General features: G+C 37.2%; 1 protein-coding gene across 18 annotated transcripts in view; it reads right to left on the bottom strand.

Moving 5' to 3' along the window:
* Positions 1 to 25,619, bottom strand: part of PRRC2C (proline rich coiled-coil 2C) — a 95,629-nt gene that overhangs the window by 53,258 nt on the left and 16,752 nt on the right. For 13 of the 18 annotated variants that reach the window (XM_047754013.1, XM_047754024.1, XM_047754020.1 and 10 more), the window contains exons 2-12: positions 22,323 to 22,488; positions 20,573 to 20,750; positions 18,758 to 18,867; positions 17,539 to 17,664; positions 15,478 to 15,698; positions 11,860 to 11,942; positions 11,074 to 11,207; positions 10,906 to 10,993; positions 9,426 to 9,570; positions 7,801 to 7,854; positions 1,861 to 2,482 (exon numbers count right to left, since the gene is read on the bottom strand). In XM_047754013.1, coding sequence (XP_047609969.1) covers positions 1,861 to 2,482; positions 7,801 to 7,854; positions 9,426 to 9,570; positions 10,906 to 10,993; positions 11,074 to 11,207; positions 11,860 to 11,942; positions 15,478 to 15,698; positions 17,539 to 17,664; positions 18,758 to 18,867; positions 20,573 to 20,750; positions 22,323 to 22,434 — 1,873 coding nt within the window. In that variant the 5' untranslated portion in view covers positions 22,435 to 22,488. The remainder of the gene's footprint in view (positions 1 to 1,860; positions 2,483 to 7,800; positions 7,855 to 9,425; positions 9,571 to 10,905; positions 10,994 to 11,073; positions 11,208 to 11,859; positions 11,943 to 15,477; positions 15,699 to 17,538; positions 17,665 to 18,757; positions 18,868 to 20,572; positions 20,751 to 22,322; positions 22,489 to 25,619) is intronic. The other 5 variants (XM_047754015.1, XM_047754018.1, XM_047754026.1 and 2 more) reach the window with 3 other exon arrangements.

Below are 25,619 nucleotides of genomic sequence, written 5' to 3'. Positions count from 1 at the left end.
TACTTTTATGATAAAAATACCCAAACTAGGAATAGAAGAGAACTACCTCAACATAATAAAAGCCACTTATGAGAAACTCACAGCTAACACCACATTCAATGGAAGAAGACAAGGGTGCCTGGGGTGCACTTTTATTCAACTTAGTACTGAATAACTATGAGGGGTTCAAGACTGCAGTGAAGGAAGTAACTACAAATGAGGTGGAAACAGCAAGAATTAATTGGAATTAATTAGAATTAGAAGTGGAGTCTGCAGATGTGACTGAACTGCTGCAATCTTATAATAAAACTTGAAGGGATAAGGAGCTACTTCCAATGGATGAACACCGTGATTTCTTGAGATGGAATCTATTCCTGATGAACATGCTGTAACAAACTGTTGAAATGACAACCAAGGATACCAGAACATTACATAAACTTGATAAAGCATCGGCAGGGGAGTTCCCATTATGGCTCAGCAGTAATGAACGTAGCTAGTATCCATGAGGATGCGGGTTTAATCCCTGGCCTCGCTCAGTGGGTTAAGGACCCGACATTGCAGTGAGATGTGGTGCAGGTTGCATACTCAGCTTGAATCTGGCATTGCTGTGGCTGTGGTGTAGGCCATTAGCTTAGAACGAGCCTGGGAACCTCCATGTGCCACAGATGCGGCCCAAAAAAGACAAAAATAAATAAATAAATAAATAAAAAATAAAAAAGGGTAAAGCATCAGCAGCGTTTGAGAGAACTAACTCCAATTTTGAAAGAAGAAGATCTACTATGGGTAAATGCTATCAAATAGCGTTGATGCTACAGAGAAATCACTCATGAAAGGAAACTCCATTGTTATCTTATTTTAAGAAATTGCCACAGCCAGATCAATCCTCAGCAGCCACCACCCTGCTCAGTCAGCAACCATCAAAACTGAAGCAAGATTCTCCCTTACCCCAACAAAATTATCATGATTCAATGAAAGCTCAGTGATGGTTAGCATTAGCAATAAAGCATTTTTAGGATATATGTATTTTTTTAGACAGAAAGCTACCTCACACTTAATAGTCTAGAGAGTAGTATAAACTTTTATATGCACCAGGAAACCAAAAGATTCATGTGACTCCCTTTATTGCCATATCTGCTGTACTGCAGTGGTCTGGAACTAAACCTTCAACATCTCTAAGATGTCTGTACTCAAAAGAAATGAAATCAGGGTCTCAGAGATACTTGTACACTTTCAATCACATTAGTATTATTCAAAATAGGTAAAACACAAACTCAACCTAAGTGTCCATCAACAGTCTGGGTAAGCAAAATGTGATGTGTGTATATATGTATATATATATATATATATATATATATATATGAATTATTAGCTCTAAAAAACAAGAAAATTCTGCAATATGTATGAAACTTGAAGATATTATGCTAAGTGATATAAAGCCAATTACAAAAAGAAAAATATTGTATGATTCCACTTCTATGAGCTTCTGAGAATAGTCAAAATCATACAGAAGGAAAGCAGAATCACTAGCCAGAGTCTGGGGAAGAGTTATTGTTTAGTGGGTATAGAATTTCAATTTTACAAGATAAAAAGAGTTCTGGAAATGAATGGTCGTGATGGTTCATTATGAATGTTTCTAATACCACTGAACTGTACACCTAAAAATGGTTGAGATGCTAAAATTTTATGTTTATATATATTTTATGATAACAAAAAATTATAGAAAAACATATAGTAAAGCATTCAATAAAATTCAATTTCTACCCCAAATACACCACTTTTATTTGGATTACGTATGTTAAAAATACACAAACATCCAACATCCACACTATAACAACGAAGCCTTCTGTAAAGCTTATATAAGAACAAACAAAACTATCATACCTTTATTACAGTTGTTTTCACTTTCTGGTTTTTCTACCATAGGCTCTAAAGTAGGTTCTCTGTGTTCAGTTTTTTCTTCCATTTTCTCCCTTTCTTTCTTTTCCAATTCACATTCCTTTTCCTGTTCTTTCATCACCTGCAGTTCTTTTTCCTTCTCTTGTTGCCGTTCTATTTCTTTCTCTTTTTCTTGCTTTCTTTCCTTTTCCATTTCTCTCTGTTTTTCCTGCTCTCGCTCCAGTTCTTTTTCCTTCTCCTGTTGTCTTTCCCTTTCTTTTTCCCTCTCCTTCTCTCGCTCCCGTTCTTGTTCTTTTTCAAGTTCTTTCTCACGCTCTCGTTCTTTTTCTCGTTCCCTTTCTCTAATTTCCTCTGGAGAGGGTTGTTTGTCCACTATGCCAAGCTTTTCATCCAATCGTTTCAGTTTCTCTGCACACGCTGCTTTCCTCTGTTCTTCCATTCTTCGCTCTTCCTCTTCACGCCGTTTACGAGCACGTTCCACTGCTGCAGAAAGTTCTGACTGTTGTCGTCTTCTTTGCTTCCATATTTCATCTTCATCTGGGACCTGTTGCTTGGGGGGGAAAGGGCCTGGTCTTCCAGGTACTGCCTGTCGGTCTGGAGGAGGATGCTAAAACATTAAGATAAATTATCAGATGAGTATGACCACACTGAAAATATCATAGACACAGTGAGGGAGAAAAATTCTCCATAAAACATCAAAAATTTTCCTGAAGGAGCTCCCATTGTGGTGCAGCAGAAAGGAACTGGACTAGGAATCATGATGTTGCAGGTTCAATCCCTGGCCTCACTCAGTGGGTTAAGGATCTGGTGTCGCCGAGAGCTGTGGTGTAGGTCACAGACGCGGCTTGGATCTGGCATTGCTGTGGCTGTGGTGTAGGCTGGTACTCGTAGCTCCAATTAAACCCCTAGTGTGGGAACCTCCAGACGCCATGGGTGCAGCCCTAAAAAGAAAAAAAAAAAAAAAATCCTGAAAAAAAAAAACCCACATTAAAATGCAAACAAGTAACAAGATGGGGAAAATAGTAAATCTAGGTTTCCAGAATAATTAATCCAATCATCTAATACTTACTGAGCATGTATGTACCTATTTATTATGCCAGACATTATTTGCTCACTCGGTTATCTGTTAGGTCAAATAGACTGTCATAACATGAATTTCAAAATCTAAATTTAGAGACAAAGGAAATTCAGAATGAGAATGCTTTAGCAGGAACTGCCAGAGATGGGATGCCTACAGAAGGAGGAGTCCATAAAGATGTAGCATGGCACCATGTAAATGCTAAGAAAACTGAGGTACAGTTACAAGGAAAGAGCACACAAAGAAGCTAAGTGAAGGAGATGGAAACACTGCTCCTGCTGCCACCTTGGAGGAAAAGAAACATTCCTAGAAATCAGCTTATGGAGAGAATTCTGTTTTTAAACTGAAAAATCCAGAAAGGCATTGCTAGATCCCATTGTTGAATATCAGAATCATCTGACAGACTGAGATTCAATCATTTTAAATTTTTTTTTTTTTTTGCTTTTTAGGGCTGGATTCCCAGCATATATAGAAGTTCACAGGCTAGGGGTTGAACTGGAGCTACAGCTGCCAGCCCTCACCACAGCCACAGCCACACGCAAGATCCAAGCTGCACCTGCGACCTATACCACAGCTCATGGTAACACTGGATCCCTGACCCACTCAGCATCCCTGACCCACTCAGCGAGGCCAAGGATCAAACTCGCATCCTCAATGGATACTAGTTGGATTTTTGATTCCGGTGCACCACAATAGGAACTCCTAATTTTCAATTAATGTTCTAAAGCAATTACTACTACAAAGTCTGAAATCCCTGCCAGCAACTATGCAAATACAAGCAGAACGGGAAAAGCACACAAAGAGCTGAAACATCAAGGAACTGAAAAATCTTTCTATCAAAAATACTGATTTTTGGAGTTCTGCCGTGGTGCAGTGGGTTAAGAATCCGAATGCAGAGGCTTAGATTGCTGCACAGGTGTGGCTTCAATCCTTAACACAGGGGCAGTGGGTTAAAGGATCCAGTGTTGCCACAGCTGTGGCACAGAACGCAGCTGTGGCTTGAATTCATTCCCTGTTCTGGGGACTTCCATATGCCAAAAATGCAGCCATAAAATAAAAATATATATATATTACATTATAAAATATATACGTATGTATTTTTTAAATTACTACTAGGATGAAGCCATGTAACTAGTCAACATTCCTACAAAGAGAAAATAATGATGATGAAAACACTGGACTAAATACTAAAAAAAATAAAAACAAAAACCATGAATCCAGACTCTACCATTTACTAACAGTGCTATCTTAGGAAAGCTGCTTTACTCTACCTGGTGTTCAGTTACTTATCTATAGCTCAAAGATAAGTGGCAAAAACAAGTAACTATATAAATGTAAGCACTTTATGCTGTAAACTCACAGAGAAAGCATTAAAAAAAAAAAAAGCACCTTCAAGTATAATTTACATGAAATGTGATACATATATCCTAACTGTATAATCTGATGAGTTTGGCCAAATGACACCCTCATGTAACTACTGCCCCAATTAATATACAGAGGATGTTCATCAGTCCTCTGCTTGAACCCCTGACCTCAACCACCACTGATCTACTTTTTTGGTTTTTTTGGCATGGGGAAGTTCTGTGGTCAGGGATCTAATTTGTACCACAGCAGTAACAATACCAGATCCTTAACCCACTGTGCCACTGGGCAACTCCTAGTTATATACTTGTGACAATACAGTTTTGCCTTTCTGAGAATTTCATATAAACGGATATATCAAGTTATAGTCTCTTTTGTATCTGGCTTCTTGTGTTCAGGGTAATAGCTTTTTTTTTGGCTGTGCCTACAGCATGTGGAAGTTCCCTGGCCTGGGATCTAACCCATGATACAGCAATGACCGGAGCCACTGTAGCGACAATGCCAGATCCTTAACCCATTTGCTGTACCACAAGGGAACTTCGGGGTAATAGTGTTGAGGTCACTGTATATAGAGATAGTTTGCTACATTCTGCTGCTGGATAGTATTCTACCACAGGCATACTGTTTCATCTGTAAATGGACATACAATTTTTTTTTTTAAAGGGCCACACCTGTGATATATAGAAGTTGCAGGCTAGGGGTCAAATTGGAGCTGCAGCTGCCTGCCTACTCCACAGTCATAGAAACACAGGACCTGAGCTGCATCTGCAACCTAGACCACAGCTCAGGGCAATGCTGGATTCCTTAAGCCCCTAAGGGAGGGAGGGATCAAACCCACATCTTCATGGATACCAGTCACGTTACTAACCCACTGAGCCACAATGGAAACTCCTACTCCTACTTTTTAAACGAGGAATAAAACAGCTATGGGCATTCATGCCTAAATCTTTGTGTAAATGTATGTTTTTATTTCTCTAGGATAACCCTAAGAGTGGAACTGCCGAGTCATGTGGTATGTGTTTCACTGTAGAAGAAACTGCCAAAATGTTCTCCAAAGTGATTACAAGGTTTTAGAGCCCCAGTAGCATTGTATGAGGGTGTCACCTGCTCTATATCCTCATCAACATTTTGTGTCATCGGCCTTTTAAATTTTGGCTGTGTAAGAAATTTCAATGTGGTTTTAATTTGCATGTTCCTGGTGAATAAAGTAATGAACATCTTTTCATGAGTTTATTGGCCATTTATATACCTATTTTATGAAATGAATGTTCAAATCATTTTTTGGGTTGTTTAATTATTGAGTTGTAAAGGTTTTTAAATACACTTAGATAATCTCAATATAACTGTCAGATTAACATTTTTTTCTGTGACATCTTTTTTATGCCTTAGAGATGTTTTTTGAAGTCCAACTCATTAATTTCTATTTTCTTTCTAATTCCTGCCTTTTTTGTCTTATCTAAGACACTTCTGTTGGCCCAAGTTCATGCTTCTACATTTTGTTTTTTTTTTTTTTTTTTTTTTCCCTTTTTCTTTTTCGGCCACAGCCACAGCATATGGAAGTTCCCAGGCTAGGGATCGAATTCCAAACTGGAACTGTGATCAACTGCAACAATGCTGGATCCTTAACCTACTGGGCTGGGCCAGGGATCAAGCTGGAGCCTCCACAGAGATGAGCTGGATCATTAACCCACTGTTCCACTAAAGAAATTCCTCTGCTAGATGTTTTAGTTTTAGCTTGCATGAGTACAGAAATGCTATAAAGAGCATCAGACAGTTAAAAGGAAAATAACTGGTGGAGATGATGATGATGGTTATGTTATGTGTACCTATCAGAGTAGAGTGATTAGGGAAGCCTATGAAGTAGTTACTATGTTAACAAAAATTTTGATCATAGGAAGAACCTCAGGGAAAGTCTTCTGGTTACAGAAAACAGCAAATAAAATGTCTCGGGGGGTAAAATAAAAACAATGGCAATAAAAGCTTGTGTGGCAAGAACAGAAAGGGAGAAAAGACGAAATAAATAGAGAACTTAAAAACCATAAAAAGAACCTGAGCAAGGAATAACTGACCTAATATATTTATATCTATTTTTTAAAAGTTATATCTACTGTTAAGGAGAATTTGGGATAGAGGTAGTACTTTGGTGAGCAGACAGTAAGAATTCAGTGTAGGAATATATTCTAAAGGTAGAGGTAACATCACTTGCTTATGGATTAGGCTGGATGTAAGGTAAAAAAAAGAAAAGTTAGGAGTGACTTTCAGGGAGTTCCCATTGTGGCACAGTGGAAATGAATCCGACTAGTGTCCATGAGAATGCAGGTTTGATCCCTGCCCTCACTAAGTGGATCAGGGATCTGTCATTGCTGTGAGCTGTGGTGTAGGTTGCAGATGTGGCTTGGATCTTGCATTGCTGTGACTATGGCGCAGGATGGCAATTGTGGCTCCGATATGACCCCTAGCCTGACAACTTCCATATGCCATAGGTACGGCCCTAAAAAGCAAAAAAAAAAGAGTCACTTTCAGGTTTAACCTGGGCAATGTCATTATCTAAGATAGGGAAGACAGAGGAAGAAAGTAGCAGAACTAAGTGTGGGAGTTGGGGTTTGTTATGGTTTGGACATATTAACTGTCAGATATCTATCAGAAGTCCAAGTGGAAATGCTGAGCTGATGTGTTGAATACACAACTTTTGAAGTCAGGATATAGTTTTAAGGGCTCAAGATACACACTGAGTGGGTACCAGATGACCCAGAGATCAGGACAAGAGGTCCGGAAGGAGAATAAATTTAAGAGGCCAAAATAGTGTGATGTCTCAAAAGTAAATTTTTAAAGTGTTTTAAAAAGGATAGAGGGATGAAGAGATTAACTATGTCAACTGCTGCTGAGATGAAGTAAATGAAGACAAGAGAACTGTATCTGGCAAGACGGAATTGTCATTACTAACCTTGATAATAACAGTTTCAGAGGTATAGTAGGAGATGAAAGTATAAGTGAAGAGGGCAAATGAGAAAAGTGAAGGCAGTAAGTATAAATAGCTCCCTAAAACAATGCTGCCACGAAGGGGAACAGGGATATAGGAAAGACACTGCGGGGGTGGAGGGTAGTGGGAGGTAAAGAAGTGTTGTGTTTTAAACATTTTTTAGAGATGAGAAATAATGTTATTAGTACATGACAGATCATGGGATCCAGGGAATAAGAAGGGTTGTCCCCAGGAGCAACGACAACAGGAAGAAAGTCAGAACAGGAAGCCTACTGAAACGGGAAGAAAAGGCGCTTCTTATTTTCTTAGAAAAATTAGGAGCATGCTCATCACCTGAGAAGAAAGAGGGACAGGCTAAAGAGGAAGACATGCAGGAGCTACAAGGTCAAGTCACCAATTGTTTCATAAAAATTATAAATTAGAAACATACACAGAACCTTTCCATTAAAACAAATAGGATGAATAATACATACAGACCATTAACAAGAATTTAGTTAAGATTTACCTGCTGTGCAAGCAACTTTGGAGGTGGTGGCAAGTGTGAGGATGGTCCACGATCCTATTATTAAAAAAGGATTTTTACAAAACAAGATTGAAAAACATCTGAAATATTTCTGAATGTACTGCTTTTAAGAAAGACCAAAAGATTACAAAAAATAAAAATCTTTAACCTCTTTTTAAATAAAAGTACATTACTCACTGCAAGCTAACTTTACGTTCTATAAACAGAATTTCTCGGCCATTTCAAAAAGGTTATAACCTCGAATTAACTTTGTTAAGAGTAGAATCTCGAGTGTACAAATTCTGGAATTCTAGCTCAGGTAATATGGCTATAGAAAAGTATGCCTCTAATTTCAATTTTTTATTTATGTAAACCCAGTTCTTTTTTTTTTTCTAATGGCAAATTAAACCCGTGAGGTTTAGATAAAGAAAAGAAACATCTAAAACAGTGGAAACAGATATTAAATGTGCAATATTCACTCATTAACATATGTATCAGGGATACACACACACAAATCAAAATATCAAGATACAGTCTATGATATTCCTCTGTTCTTTTATCATTCCCCATTATGCCAATAAGTTAGAAGTCACATAAAACACAGATTTTATTTTTAAAATTACTTTAAAAATCCTTTTTCAGAATTCGAATTTATTTTGCAATGGTGAACCAATACCTTAAGAATAAAATTCAAACTTTTTTGTATAGTATACAAAACGTAGTAACTACTAGATCTTACACAGCTCTCTTACTCCTCTCCCCTATCAAACTACAAACTACTGGGGACTTCTTGACTAGGCCATGCTTCCTCCACACTTTTCTATTCTCATCCTGTTTCCTTCCACTGCTTGGAATCGCTCTCTTTCCTTTGTTTACTGGTTAACTCCTGTTTCAAGTATCAAATCTTTTGTGAAATCTTTTACACAGAATTTTCTAAGAACTATGTGCACTCTATCACAGCACATAGTACATACCACGCTGTAACGCTTGCTAGTTTTTTCTCTCCTTTTCTTTTCACTGAGACTGTTTGCTACTTACTTTTATCTCCCTGAAGGCACCAACTGCTCTGTTCTGCATGAATTCAACCAATACATGCTAAGAATACTGCGAATTAAGTGACACTTGGAAGATATAGCCCTTTTTAATTTTCATTTGGCAATGCAGTTCTTGCTACATCTTAGAAGTAAAATCAGTGTATCTGTTGCCCACATACTTCCCCTTTTAAATAACATTCTTCAAAATGGCTCAGACTTCATAGATTTCCCTACTCAGCATACAGTTTCACAGATGAATACTAACTAACTAGGACGTACAAAGCATCAGTAAACCATAAAGCACTGTAGCTAAGTTAGTTTGGAAAAACAATTTATCCCTCTACTCTGACATGACCAAGCTGTTTCAAGGGGAAAAAAAGTGAAACTTTAGTTTTCACTGTACTGATCATTTATCATCACTGTATTGATGCATTCCTGATACTATGCAATAAAACTATGGTTTAGATCTAGCGCTATTTAAGAAAAAACATATATTTCCCTTTCCTTAAGTCTTTTTCCAACTCTGTGATTATGAGATTAATTCATCTTTGTCATCTGTCTATAGTGACAAGGATTTCCATGAGTTCAACAAACCTGATTAAATGGAGGTCCTTTCCCATAGGGACCTTTTGCTACAGCTGGCTGGGCAGGTATCTGAGAAGATGATTTAGTGTTGTAAACTTCATCTGCTTCTTTTCGGTTTTCAGTGTTTTCAGAGCCTTTTGAATCTTGATCCTCACTGAAGAATCAAAATCCAGGTGAAATAAAAAATACAGTAGACAGACTATACCATAGAAAATGCATTTTACATTTCTTAATGTAAAAAAGACATTACTTTCAGGGTGGTAGGAGGTAATGTAACAAGGAATGAGATAATTTTGTAACCCAGAAGTGCTAGTTTATTCACTCGAGAAATACATGTTATACATTTACAATGTGATGGGGATTGGGATTGGCCAGATTATCATAAAATATAATGTGCAATATATCACTTGTCAAATATGGACACTCATATTTGACATAAAATATGATTCCACCATCTTCTTTTTTTTTTTGTCTTTTGTTGTTGTTGTTGTTATTGTTGTTGTTGCTATTTCTTGGGCCGCTCCCACGGCATATGGAGGTTCCCAGGCCAGGGGTTGAATCGGAGCTATAGCCACCGGCCTACGCCAGAGCCACAGCAACGTGGGATCCGAGCCGCGTCTGCAACCTACACCACAGCTCACAGCAACGCCGGATCGTTAACCCACTGAGCAAGGGCAGGGACCGAACCCGCAACCTCATGGTTCCTAGTCGGATTCGTTAACAACTGTGCCACGACGGGAACTCCGATTCCACCATCTTCTATTATTTACCCCCAAACTCTCATCTGAATGCAACTGAGTAATATTCCAGATAATTAATTAATATATTCTAATCAATTCTGATTTAATGAAAGAGAAATCAAACTACAGTATTTTAAGTCACAATACATAACAGGCATCTCACAACTAATCATGAAACAGTGTATTATAACATCATGGCTGAAAAACTATAGCAGTGTGTTCATGCAAACTCCTGTGTATTTTAAGAGCCCAGCTTTTATGCTACATAAGCCATATCTTGACCCTGATGATCCTATATTCCAGAAAAAGATGAAGGGCTCCTGTTTTCCAAGACCTTATTGCTCCTTGCTAAGTTTAAGAAATTAAAAGACTTGAAGCAGCTGTTGAAACCCAAGTAATTTTTCTCCAATTTTGTAAATATTAATCAGGTCAAGAAAGTAACAAGTTTTAAATGGTCCTTAACACTATCTCTCAAAATATCTCAAATTAGATGACAAGCATCTAAGTTATCGTCCTTTTAAATATATGTACTTTCTTCAGAAACATCAAACTCTCAATTCTTTGATTATCTGTACTTTTAAAAAAGCTGGCTCATTAACTGCCTTCCTACTCAGTAAAAGTCCTTTGGAGTAGAATGTAGAAATTCAGTAAGTAGGGAGCAAATATCTATTAATGAAGCTCTTTGCAAATATGGTTTGTACTGTAGCATCAATCAATTCACGCTATTATTAGTAAAAATCATAACTTACCTGCTGTTCTCTTTAGGACTACTACTTCCTTGCTCATCATCATCACTGAAATTTAGCTGTTCTGTATAATCTACTTCCATCTGAGCACCTGTTAAATTGAGGAGAACTCAGATTGACTGTTTCAAAGCATCTTAAAACTAAAAGTGCTTAATTAACTTTGCCTCTTACCTGCCCAACCTTCATCAGCTTCAGCATCTAGGTTATCAAATTTATCAAGCTCCTTCAGTTCTGATGCACTAAGGATGGAGGGGCGTTCAGGCTCAGAGGCCCATGAAGGAGGTGGGCCTCTTCCTCGAAGGCCTCTAACCCAATGACAGGTTATAAAGGAAAAGGATATTAAGTTTTAATGATACTAAATTAGGACAATATTAAAAGACTGGAATTTGGTTCATTTCAATTCAACAGTGTTACTTTCTATGGCATGACATACAAATTATTTTGCACCTCATATGACTACAAAGAGGTATAAAATTAACACATAAATTTAAGACAATATATAACACATTTCTTATGCAGATATTTAATGCAGACAAAGTTTTCAAACATCTGAACAAAGCAAATATATGTTAAAGGATAATATGGCTAAAGACTAATACTAATCTCAAAAGGAAAAACTTTAAGAAAAAACCCATCGTTTAAGAGAATGCTCCAGTCCTAGATTAAAAAAAAAAAACATGGGGGGGTTATCAACATCATGGAAGGAATAAGGGAGAAGCAAGTGTCATCTATTTTTTTAAGACCATGATTTTCAGTTTTCATCATTTTATGTCAATTGATTTAAAGTTTTAGAAGAATATAATATTTTCTGTTCTGTCTTATAAAGGTCAGCCAATTACTTGTTAATGGCAACTGTACCTTGAGGACAGAAATATAACACCATTATACACTCAACCTCCAGAAAATCTTAAGGCGCATATATACACCTTGCAAACTTTAATCACTTAATATTCTTACTTGTTTGTTTCAGATAAAGAAGGTGGAAACCTCATGGGACCATGAAGAGGAGGATAGGCCATCCTTGGATATTGCTGAAACATCTGAACAAAGGAAACAAAAATTTATAAATTTAGCTACTCAGTTATTTTTTTTTTTAAAAAAAAGATCACACTAATCCTAAAATTATAATTTATAGAAGTAATTAAAATAAATAACTAATTTTACCTACTGGTATAGATACATATAGATGACCCTCGATAACAAGCCATTTCTAAGACTACTCTTTCACCAAGTCATTACAAATAAAGGTAATCACTAGGACACATCATATTAAGAACTTGTTATCCCATTACACCCAAAGTTACATTTTTAAAAAAGACTGTATTAAAATGAAAAACTAAAAAGGACAACATGCCCGCACCCCAGAAAACTGCAAAGTTTTCTTAACCAAATTCAAATATGTGAAAGGAAATAATGTGAGACTTCATCCTAATGCAAAAGTAGATTAAGTGAAAGCAGACTTGTTGGTAAATAGGAACTCAGTTCAGAATAAAGGATAGCGGAGTTCCCGTCGTGGCGCAGTGGTTAACGAATCTGACTAGGAACCATAAGGTTGCGGGTTCGGTCCCTGCCCTTGCTCAGTGGGTCAAGGTTCCGGCGTTGCCGTGAGCTGTGGTGTAGGCTCGGATCCCGCGTTGCTGTGGCTCTGGCGTAGGCTGGCAGCTACAGCTCCGATTCGACCCCTAGCCCAGGAACCTCCATATGCCGCAGGAGCGGCCCAAGAAGTGGCAAAAAGACAAAAAAAAAAAAAAAAGGATAAAGGATAGCCCATAACCTAAAGGAGTTGAAGGAGGTGGGTGGGAGCTAACTGGGAGATTTTCTATGGGTAGGGCACAGGCATATTTTGAGTCAAGTTACTGCACAGTTAGTAATTACATAAAGGTGGACCAAAGATGATGCTCTCAGAGTTCCCGTCTCGTGACACAGTGGAAATGAATCCAACCAGGAACCATGAGTTGGGTTCAACCCCTGGCCTCGTTCAGTGGGTTAAGAATCTGGTGTTACCGTGAGCTGTGGTGTAGACTGCAGACACAGCTCGGATCTGGCATTGCTGTGGCTCTGGCTTAGGCCAGCAGCAACAGCTCTGATTAGACCCCTGGCCTGGGAACCTCCATATGCTGTGTGTGCAGCCTAAAAAGACAAAAACAAAACAAAAAAGATGATGCCCTATGGGAAGTTGGCTTTGAGAAGCTGAATCTAGGAGAATTTTAAGATAGATTATGAAGACAAATAATAATGCCAAGGGATTCATTCTATGATTTGGACGGGTAGAAATGTCAAATAGTGCTTGGCTATTTATTATTTGCTTATATCCAAATTAAATTATATATATTTTTAAAAATGTGAAATTGTTTACATTAAATACATAATTTATATCCTGAAATAGATTAGTTTCTCTCTTAAAAAATAACTATTAGATGAGGAAATTACTTTGTACTTGAAGAAAGGTTATATTTATATGATCCTGCTGTGTAAAGAAGACATTTCTAAGTAGGGTTAGAGCAGCAGCTAAAACTCAACTGGGGAAGCTTTTTGTTTCAGATATACTCTGGAGAATTTTTGGTTGCATCACACTTCTACACTGAAGTTAGCAAATACACTACTGGAGGCAAATGTTCATAGGTTAAGCTGCATTATACCCTTCTGCTGATTATTCAGGTATAGGCATTAATTTCGTGTGATCTTAAGTGTTTAAGATTTAGGGATTTGCCACAAAATTAACTGTAGAAACAACTATAAGTCTTCACTATTTTCATTTTTGCTAATTACTGAAACACTTTATTTGAATAAATTCACTGATGAAACTGGGAACAAAGCTTACCTGGTCTCCCTCTCACCTCCCCTTATCCCGTCTGACCCCTATACCTGGAAATTCAGGGACCAATGGAAGCACAATGTGAAAATTATTAGGAGACAAGTAGTTGGATGGAAATCGTTATCCAAGGTCAGATCAGCATCTAAGAGTGATTTCTGCCATAAACCCTAATTTTTTAAGAAAATATCTAACAAGTAATTATATTTGATAATTTAGTAACACGACAGAAAACATGGGTAGTTAGAGCTTGAATATTTAGGAGTTAACTCCTAAGAAAAACAAATGTATGAACTAGATTGTTCTTCCCTTTGAGATTAATGGTCTTCTGCAAGAATAGAGGTTATGAAAATGGAATACTGACTTGGTATTTTAAAGAGAATTTTCTTTTTAGGTGTGATAATACCATGTGCATTTTCCCCCTAGTTTTTATATTTTAAAATACAACCTAAAATATATATGGATGAGATGACATACCTAGAATTTGTTTAGTAATCCCAAGTGGTGGAAAAAAGGTGAAACAAGATGGACCACAAATCGATACTGTTAAAGATGTATGGCAGACATGGGAGGAAGCAGGTTTCTATTCTTGCAAATGTTAAAAATATTCCAGGAGTTCCCGTCATGGCACAGTGGTTAATGAATCCGACTAGGAACCATGAGGTTGTGGGGCTGATCCACGGCCTTGCTCAGGGGGTTAAGGATCTGGCACTGCCCTGAGCAGTGGTGGAGGTTGCAGACACAGCACGGATCCCGCGTTGCTGTGGCTCTGGTGTAGGCTGGCAGCTACAGCTTCGATTAGACCCCTAGACTGGGAACCTCCATATGCCGCAGGAGCAGCCCTAGAAAAGGCAAAAAAAGCAAAAAAAAAAAAAAATCCATAACAGGAGTCCCTTGTGGCAGAGTGGGGTTAAGGATCTGTAGTGGCTTGGGTCACTGCTGTGGCTCTGGTTCGACCTGGCTAGGGAACTTCCACATGCTGCAAGTGTGGCCAAAAAAAATTGAAAGAAAAAGTATTTCATAATAAGTTGGAAAAAAAAAATTAAAAGGTAAGCTAATAAAAACTTTATAACTAAGGCAGGTATGTCTTTAAATGCATCATCAAAAACACAGTTATGTTAAGGCAAATAATTATACTAAAATTCTATTTTTGCCACAATATTTTTTTAAAAAAATTTGTGACAGAATAATGTATGTTTCACTAAGTAACTCTAATAACTATTTTGAAGCAATGCTGAGTACAAACGATATTTGCAATACCTAAAAACAATGTAATGTGATATGAAAATATCTACGATGTCTCTCTCTTTTTTTTTTTTGGTCTTTTCTAAGGCTGCTCCCGCGGCATATGGAGGTTCCCAAGCTAGGGGTCCGATTGGGGCTACAGCCGCTGGCCTACGCCAGAGCCACAGCAACGTGGGATCAGAGCCATGTCTGCAACCTACAGCACAGCTAACGGCAACGCCGGATTCTTAACCCACTGAGCAAGGCCAGGGATCGAACCCGCAACCTCAAGGTTCCTAGTCGGATTCATTAACCACTGAGCCACGATGGGAAATCCGAAAATATCTACGATGTCTATTAAGGATTAAAAACAGAGGTACTGCTGATACTTTCTGTGATTTGATTCCTAAATTCATAATCAAAGAAAATGTTAATTTTTAGTTATATGTTAATGAAAACTTTTTCCCATTCCAATTCTTTCCTTCAAGTTCAGATCAAAAACATCTTATTTAACCACCTGCTGATATGACAATACTTACATAGGGAGGCATCATAGCTCTGTATTGGGAAGCGAGGGCAGGCTGTTGTCCATTCAGTTTAGCCTGTGGGGGACCACAAGCTATTCTCTTTTCCACCACTTTAAGAATATCATTTTGCTCTGATGTTCCGGCTGTGCTTTCATCCTGGCCAGGCTTTTCATCTTGGTCAGATGTTAAAGGTGAACCAACAGATTTACCACCATCTCTCCAACAAGCAACATCTGGTATGAAGACAGATAATAAGAAAAAAAATGTAGGAATGGAACAGGGTCAAACAAAAACAGGCATATTTCAAGAAAATTTAAGCAAGTAAGCAGAGTGAAGGAAGAGCAGAAGTCTAATCTAGGCTGTACTAAAAATCCAGGCTTTGAAGCTGTCGAGGTAGTCAAGAGCAATGGCTTCTAAAGCAGAGAGTATATACTTCAGAGGGTGTTAGCAAAAGCAAACAATGAGGTTGGGGAAAGAAAATATTAGAGCTTCCTTATAAAGCTTCACCAACCTTTGATACAGAGATTAAAATCACTGTTATACCCGAGATGTCCTGAAGGAAGTGGGGGGGGGGGGAGTTCTATAACACAGAAGGGTTGACAGTGATACTTACCATTTATTTTCAGTCTACTACTGCTAGTTACCCACGCCCAAGGGAACAGATTTTATGACTGCATTATCTGATTCAACTACACTTAACCAAATAAATAAATGGTTTTACAAGGAAACCCTGTTCGGCCTGAATGGTCTCTATCTCTTGGTAACCACACCTTGTACAGTCCCCCCTCAATAGTGTACCTGGATTGGTCTGTGTAACCTGCAAAATAAGGCAGAAGTATCAGCATGTCTTCTCTGAGAATAGGCTATGAAAAGGGTAGTGGTTTCCATCTTGGGTCTGAGATATCTGTCTGCCTCTCCTAATTTTTTCTGAGGAAGCCATGTTTTGAGCTGCCCCCACAAAAATGAGCCACCATAAGTGAGTTGAAACAGCGGCCCTAGTCAAGTCATCACCAGATGACTGCAATTTTGTTGAGTTCCTGAGCTAGAACCCCCAAATAAGCGGCTGTCAGATTCCTGACCCTCAGATACTATTTGAAATGCTAAGTCTAATTCAGTTCACTGGGTGTTTTTTAGCAGCCAAATTTGTTATGCAACAATAGATAAGTAGTGAAAATAAACAAGAAAACGGTGGAGCTGACACATTTATTCCTATTACAAATTCATCAACCACATTACAGCAATTAAAAATAAAAATTAAATAAAAATTACAAAGACGATTTACCCAGACTTGCCAAGAAATGAACCAAAAAAAAAATACAAAATACATCAGGTTGTCAGAAACATGGATTTGTAACCATTACTCTAAAGAGGAACCTCCCTCCCACAAGATCCTTTGAGGTATGTGATAACAACACTCTGAATCTAACATAATTAATGAGACATTTAAAAATCAAATATTTTATATTTCTATTTATAAATTTTGCTTTATAATGTACATAATACAAGTATCTCCTAATATTCAAATTGATCTGGTTCTTTGGTTTGAGTTTAGAAAGCAAGGGATCCCTGAATATTAATAGCCTAGGAAATGGGAGTTCTCTGGTGGCACAGCAGGTTAAGGATCTGGCATTGTCACTGCCATGGCAAGCGTTCAATTCCTGGCCCAGGAACTTCCACATGCCATGGATACAATCAAAAAAAGAAAAACGAAAAAAGAAACGGGGATAATTTATAAATAAACATTTGCATATTGGGGGATGCTTGCTCAAAAATGTTATTATTGTAAAAATGACCAAATATTGCTGCACAAACAAGTTACCTAGGCATCTTGTGAAAATGCTCACTTTTGATTCAATAGGTTGGATATGAGACCCAAGACTTATACTTTCATTAAGTTCTCAAGTTAAACTGATGTTCTACAAGTAAAAACCACAGTTGAATGGCAAGCAACCATAGTTATCATCTGCCTTTTCAAACTAGGTGAGTCATCATAAATACAATAGCAGACACAGAAGGTTATATTACACAAATATGATCTCATTCTGTATTTTATTAAATAGAAAGTATTCTTACTTGGTGGGCGTAAACTGGGTCCAGGCCCATAGCTGTCATCATTTGCTTCTTTTTCTTTTTTTTCCTGATCCCCAGCTGCCTGCAGGCTGGGAAATTCTTGCTGAAAATGACTATTCACCTGGATTCCTATAAATTAAAAACAAAAAAAATTACATGTAAATTTTATACTGAGGATAATTCAAAAACCCTCCCAGGATAGAGCTGTCTTCTTTGGATAACTTATTGCCCATTTCAATGATGACTGTTCATATCTGTAAAACTTTTAAATTTACCTAGAATTAAAATCCCTTGGAAAGTTAATCAACAGCCATGAGGAGATACAAATCTAAGAAAGCAATCTGTCAGACACTGTTCCAGGGGACTCATTAAAGATGATGAGGCAAGTGAGGAGAACTTCGTTTCTGTTTCTCTTTTATTATGACTCCTTTCACTTTTAATACAAGTCGAATTCCTTTGCTAATAAATAACTCTAAGAACAGTTCAAGCAATATTACTAAAATAGAATTTATGAATCAACACTACAAGTATCATGTGAGGCTAAAATGTTTTCATTTAATTTACTGCTGAGATACTGACTGCACCTCACTATTCACTCATTCACCTATCTACCTACCTGCCTATTTATTTTTATACTTCCATAAATTAAAAGAGCTGATTTTATTAGCTTGAGGAACTTGAGATGGGTTTTTCCATACAATGTTTTATAGATATGTTTTATAAGTGGGAAAATTAAACTTTGTTGGGGTGACCATCAATCCTATGTGGGAGGGAAGTATTACAGCTACTGTGCTTTATGGCTACTCTCTAACTTTCCTCTACCATGGAAATCTTAAGCTTTGTGTTTGAAGCAGAAGAGGTTTGGGGCACAGATGGAGATGAATATGATTTCAAGCAACTGGCAAATGTATTGGTACTTGTGTGTCTCACACTTTAAGGCACAAGGTTTCGTCTAGTCATCTAGGGTAAAGACAAAATAACTGGGGTGGAGGGTATCTTAAAGACTTCTTTATTCCCTATTACTCGCTCATACATGGCCTATAACACTAAAATTTAACTAGCCCAAGGGACTTTTTAAAAGACCATTTTTTTAAGGGCTGATTGTATCTTTTGACAATATTCTCTACCCTCTCCAGAACACCATAATCCACCCCTTATCTCCTGCATGGCTGTTCAGTAACTGTCAAACCTAACCAGTTTCCCCAGGCTAAGGTCCACTTACCATCTCCTTGCCCACCTTGCTTGTTACTGGCCCATGATTTGGGAGCAGGTGCTACTTCTGGGGGAGCTGTAACCCCAGGTTTTGGTTGTGCTGGTGGAACTTCTGGTGCTCTTAAAAAAAATATGAATCCATTATTTCAGATATTATATGTTTACATATAATAAAATATTGCATGTTAAGTTAAATTTGCATACAAGTTATTTTGGCTACACATTTACTAATAGTTGCACACCCCCACACAATATTTTCCCTCTGCAACATTCCTTTAAATGAAGTAAGCTATTTTATCCCCTTTCATTTCTACCCTTGAATAACCTGTGGAGATGACAGCTCTATTCTTAATTTTGAACAAAGAAAGAAACAAAGAGAGGGAGGGAGGGAGAAAGAAAAGAAAAGGAGGAGAGGGGAAGGAAGGAGGGAGGGAGGGAAGGAAGGAAGGAAAGAAAGAAAAGAAACACTCATTAATGAATAAAGCTAACAAAAAGTGAACATGAGAAGTTCTCTTGTGGCTCAGCAGGTTGTCACTGAAGCACTCAGGTCGCTGCTGTGGCATGGGATCAAACTCTGGCCTGGGGACTTCTGCATGCCGTGTGGCCAAAAAAAGAAAAAAAAAAGGAAAAGAAAAAATGAATATTTATAGTTAGAAATAACATTACAGGCATACATACAGTCTGGATTGGTGGGATTAGCCGGGCGCTAATGCTAAGGAAGCTCTCCATTTGGCAGTCAACAGGTTCACCACTGTACACATTACTGTTATTTAAAAGAGGTAAAAGCAACCTGCCTGATGCATCCCCCTGAGTAAAAGCTGTTTTAAAAGAGTCTATAATTTTATACAATACTTGTAATCAGTTAAGTCTTAAAAATGAAAAAGGTAGTTAATAGACTTAAAAAGTGCAATATATTTCTGGTAGACTCAGACCTGAAACTAACTTGCTACTACAAAATAATTCTGTGAATAAGAAGTAGAGAACAATAAGTCTTTAACAAGCTTTACCCAAGTAGTCATATTTACTATATAAAGCTCCCCAAACCAGAATATAAAAATTTAGTGATAGATGTAGGCAAGTACTCATATGCTTATTTTAAAAAAAAAACCTACTATTTAGGAATTCCCTGGTAGCACAGTGAGTTAAGGATCCAGCATTGTTACTGCTGTGGCACAGCCTTGATCCCTGGCCTGGAAATTTCCGCATGTTGTAGGTGTGGTCAAAGAAAAACCCTCAAAAAAACCCCCCAAAACCTAAAAAAACCAAAACCAAAAACAAACTACTACTACTTGGTTTTGTTCATTCAATAAACCAAGAGTCTTGAATAATCCTTGATACAGAATGCTAAGTTTTTACTGAATGAATGATTAAGAAGGACATTACTAACTCCATCAAACTTTCCTACTAATTCTTTATTCATTCAAATATTACTTGAGTACCTATGATATGTATCAGGCATACTTTCAATGAATCGGGCAGACAGAAATTCTTAGTTTCATGGAAATAATTTAACAGAATCAACTCAAATCATTTTAGAAAGAAAATGATTGGTGAGGATGGAAGAGGAAGGAGGAATCTGACACAGTAAATGATACAAGGAAAGCTATGATTAGCAATTCTGTCATCTGTTCTACCTTGACACATGAAAATAGTCACTGAACCCACTCACAGGAAAAATTACACAAACGATGACTATGTAAACGACTTTAAAGGGCATGAGACATGTAATATACATAGCACAACACCTAGCACATACAAGGAACTCAAACCTAAGTTCCCACAAAGAAATTGGAATGGTTTCATTGTTTAGTATACTTTGACTCACTTTTCTTCTTCATGCTGCTCTTGTTTTGATGCCCATCCTGTGCCATCTTTAGGTACAATGTTCACATTAGGATCATTGCCTTTGTTTTCTGCTTTGAGACTTGGGAGGTTAGCAGGCGGAGGCATACGCCGTGAAATACCAACTTTTCCAAGACTCTGTAATCCATGTCGAGCTGCAACTAAAGATCAATAACATCAACTTTCTTAGTAACTATTTTATTCTTAAAACTAAATAGAAAGACAGTAGGAAATAATGGGATCTTGAATTATTATTTCAGAATATTTTAAGATAAAATTTTAAAAACTAAGACACACACCTGCAACATAACACAATGTAGAAATTATATTAAAAAAAACCTATCAAGCCATTGAACAGATGCTGTAAAAAATACTAACAATTCAAGCAACCCTATAAACTACGAAAAAGAAAACACTAACAATGTTTTATAATTTTTTTCAGGGAATCTATTTTAAACTCAAAACTTTGCCTGTTACAATGGGGTCCTACTGTACAACACAGGGAACTATGTCCAATCTCTTGGGGTAGAATATGATGGAAGACAGTATGAGAAAAAGAATATATATCTGTATGACTGAGTCACTATGCTCTACAGGAGCAATTAACACAACATTGTAAATCAACTATAATAAAAAATAAAACTGATTGAATTATTAAAAAAACTTCTCATGTTAAAGAATAAACATGCTGCCTTTATGTTAATGAACATTTTTTTTTTTTTTTTGCTTTTTAGGGCCACACCCGTGGCATATGGAAGTTCCCAGGTTAGGTCTTGAATTGGAGCTACAGCTACCAGCCACAGACACAGCCACACAAGATCCAAGATGCAATTGCAACCTACACCACAGCTCATGGAAATACCAGATCTTTAACCCAGTGAGAGAGGCCAGGGATCAAACCCATATCCTCACAGATTGTAGTCGGTTTCATTACTGTTGAGCCACAACAGGAACTCCAATGAACATTGTTAACGCACCATGCATTAGCATGTGTACATGGTCCAGTTTTCACTCTTCACTGTAAACAATGGGTTCAAGGTATAAAAAAAAAAATAAAACAAAAAACCATAGGAATCTATCCTCTAACTAAAAGTGCTAAGATAAATTCATTAATATATAGATAGCTTCATGCCTATTAATCTTATTGACCAAGTTTCCCCTCTGGAACAACGTAGTTCTACTTTCTGCTGATAACAAACAGGAAAAAAATAAACATTTTATTTTTTAATTTTTTGGCCACTTTTTATTTTTACTCCTGGGCCAGGGATCAAACCCTATGCCACAGGAGCAACATAAGCTGCTACAGTGACAACATGGGGTCCTTAACCCTCTGTGCCACAAGGGAACGCCATAACAAACATATTTTAAAATATATTTATAAACTTTCAATTTTAAAATATTAATTCATATCCCTTAAAAGATGTGTATGTACATAAAAAGCCCAATGTAAATAGGGCTGGCACTCACATAGGTTTGCTCTATTTCCTAATAGCAATAGCTCTAGTGTGCCTTTTACAGTAATAAAACCATAGGCATTCCCTGGTGGCTCAGAGGGTTAAGAATCAGTGCTATATCACTGCTGTGGCTCGTTGCTGCTGTGGTGCAGGTTGGATCTCTGGCCTGGGAACTTCTGCATGCCACAGGCCCAGCCAAAATAATTAAGTAAGTAAGTAAATAAATAAATAAAAACCATTATAACAAAAAAACCATAAATACCACCCAATTTTACTCACCTGTAGTTTTCTGAGTTTCTAATGATTTACCCTTGTAAGTATTAAATAAACTGAGGGTCGCATACTTTTTCCCATCCTTTGCTTTTGTGCTCTGGCCTGACTTCTCCGACATTTCGGTGGAAACTCATCGAGTCCAGAACCTCCTGCCACACCCCTTAAAACCAGCCTTTAAGATGCATGTAAGAAAAATAAGGAGGAAAATTTTAGAATCAGCTAAAAACTTTTAGTAAATTCAAACGTCCACAGAAATTCTGAAAAATAAAACCACTGAGAAATGAAATCAGTCTTTTATAATTCACATCAATAATAATTTCATAGAGCTGAGCAATACTGTAAAATTCCAACAACCAACACGTGACAAAATTAAAATAAACTGCCATATGCTTGGTAAGCATATTATTTATAGTTTGTAACACCTATGAAGAAGAGTTTTAATCCATAGTGACATGAACAGTCCAAAGATAGTGACTCTAAGGAGACTTTCTATTTAATAAACAAATACCCGTTCAGTTTAATAGGATTGAGACAACTGGCATGATAAGCTTACACATATAGAATCCAAACATGACAGAAGGATAACATTTCCCTATCAATTCCATGCCTGCTTTTTCAGGCAGTATATATCTAACGAAGATCTATTAATTTAACAGTTTAGAATAGAAAAAAAATTATTTTCTCTGCATTCTGCAAAGGGTATAACATTTCTTCATAAACCCGAGGTACATAAAAACCATATTCTATTTCATGGCTATGGTGTTAAGTGTTCAAGAAATGGTGTATACTTGTCAAAATAAGTCTCTGTGTATATGAGAAGTTATTAAGTAGTACTTTAATGAACAAAGAGAATGTTCATCTCTGGAACTAATGTAACATAATTAAAAACTATTATTAATGAATGGGGGGGAAAGACACAACTAACTAATCCTCATACTATTTCCCTTCATTTTAATGAGGTCTATCAACATTAGGGGTGTTTTTGTTTGTTTTGGCTTTCTTTTAAGGGTGGAAGTAAAGCAGGAGGTGGTGAATTCTACCAAGAAACCATTAACAGCTAAAAACATTGAGAAGTGAAGCATGGGAGCTGAAGACAATAAAAAATAGTATATAATGCAAAAAGCATTCAAAGTCAAGGAATGCCTATCATCATAAAAATAACTTTATCACTGGTTTTACATTTGTCAATTACAAATAAGTACCACATGCAGAGATGTGATTTTATACATGTATCAACTGCCACACAGTATTTATACAGTTCCATAAAATGCATCAATAACCTTCACATTTATCATATTATTTCTGTATAATAGCTTTATGATATAGTATCCTGATTTTACAGATTCAGAAATTGATATGCAGAGGTAAGTGAGATTGGACTGGAAATTAAGGTTTGTGGATCTGCCACCTCCTCCCGAAGTAACTGTAACCATTTAGCTGCTTCAAATATACACCTACAATATACCATCTTTCCTTGAAATAAGTTGTGAAGTGGACCCATCTGCAACCAAAAGAACCACATTAGATAAATACTCAGCATGCTATCATATGTGTAAGAATGTGTATATAATTTTTTTTTGTCTTTTGTCTTTTTTGTTGTTGTTGTTGTTGTTGTTGCTATTTCTTGGGCCGCTCCCGAGGCATATGGAGGTTCCCAGGCTAGGGGTCAAATCAGAGCCACAGCAACGCGGGATCCGAGCCGCGTCTGCAACCTACACCACAGCTCACGGCAACGCCGGATCGTTAACCCACTGAGCAAGGGCAGGGACCGAACCCGCAACCTCATGGTTCCTAGTCGGATTCGTTAACCACTGCGCCACGACGGGAACTCCAGAATGTGTATATAATTAATTACATCCCAAGGATGCTAATAATGATGATGGTGTGAAGAGAGCTATACTTTCAGAAACTATTCTGTGGACATTTTCACCAATAACATGGACAAAGATACATAGGAAGAATATCCATCTACAGCGACAAGAAGACTATTCATATTGACTAGATGACAAAATTATGAATCAAGAGATCTTCATGTAAAAAAAAAAGTACTGATATATATAAGAAAAAGTCAACTTGATGGCAATTTAATATCTAAGAATCCTCAAACCTCTCTTAACATAACTACTCTTGCAACACTCATTTTTTTTAAAAAGGACCGTAGACAAAACGTAAAACCTAAAACTAAAACTTCTATATAAAACACAGGAGAAAATCTTTGAGACTGTGGATTATGACTTTTTAGTACACTAAAAACACAGTCCATAAAAGATGAAATTTCTAAACTGCACTTTTTTTATACAATGGAAAAAGAAAAGATGAGCTACTTCTTAGGGGAAAAAAATCTCCAAATCATATATCTGATGAAGGACTTTTATTCAGAATATATATAAAACTCTAAAAACTCAATAATAAAACATACAACCCAAGTTTTTAAAGGGGGCACAGGATATGATACTTCACCAGAGATATTCAAACGGCAAATAAACGCATGTAAAGAAGATGTTCAGCATTATCATATTTGGGAAACGCAAATTTAAACCACAGTAAGATACCTCCATACTTTTACTGTATCAGCTAAAATTACGGAATAATTATACCAAGTGTTGATAGGGATGTGGAAGAATTGGAACTCTAATAGCCTGTTCATGGGAACGTAAAATGTTATAACCACTTGGGAAATGAGTATGGTAGTTCCTCATAAAGGAAAAAACATCCACCAACCATACAATCCCCCAATTCCACTCCTAATGTTCATATAAGAGAAATGAAAATAATGTCCAGAGTTCCCATCGTGGCAGATTGGAAAAGAATCTGACTAGGAACCATGAGGTTGCGGTTCGATTCTTGGCCTCACTCAGTGGGTTGGGGATCCGGTGTTGCCATGAGCTGTGGTGTAGGTCACAGATGTGGCTCAGATCTGGCACTGCTGTGGCTATGGCGTAGGCCAGCAGCTATAGCTCTGATTAGACCCCTGGCCTGGGAACTTCCATATGCAGCCCTAAAAAGACAACCTCCCCCCCAAAAAACCCCTACCAAATGTCTATATGAAGACTTATACTTGTACTCTGGTTCACAGTTTGTAATAGGTAAGAACTGGAAACAACCCAACTGTTCACCAACAGGTGACTGGATAACTGTATTGTGGTATACACAAAAATGGACTACTCAAGCAACAACAAAAAATGAACCACTGATACACTCAACAATATTCAAGTTGTCTATATAAAATTCTACTGAGTATGGAAAACGTTGCCTACCATATCAGTAAAAGGATGTTGGGGCCATCAAGCCAGTATCCACACT

Source organism: Phacochoerus africanus, chromosome 11, assembly GCF_016906955.1.
Source record: "Phacochoerus africanus isolate WHEZ1 chromosome 11, ROS_Pafr_v1, whole genome shotgun sequence".
NCBI lineage: Eukaryota > Metazoa > Chordata > Mammalia > Artiodactyla > Suidae > Phacochoerus > Phacochoerus africanus.
Note: the sequence above shows the minus strand (reverse complement) of the source record. Positions and strands in the feature narration are given on the sequence as shown.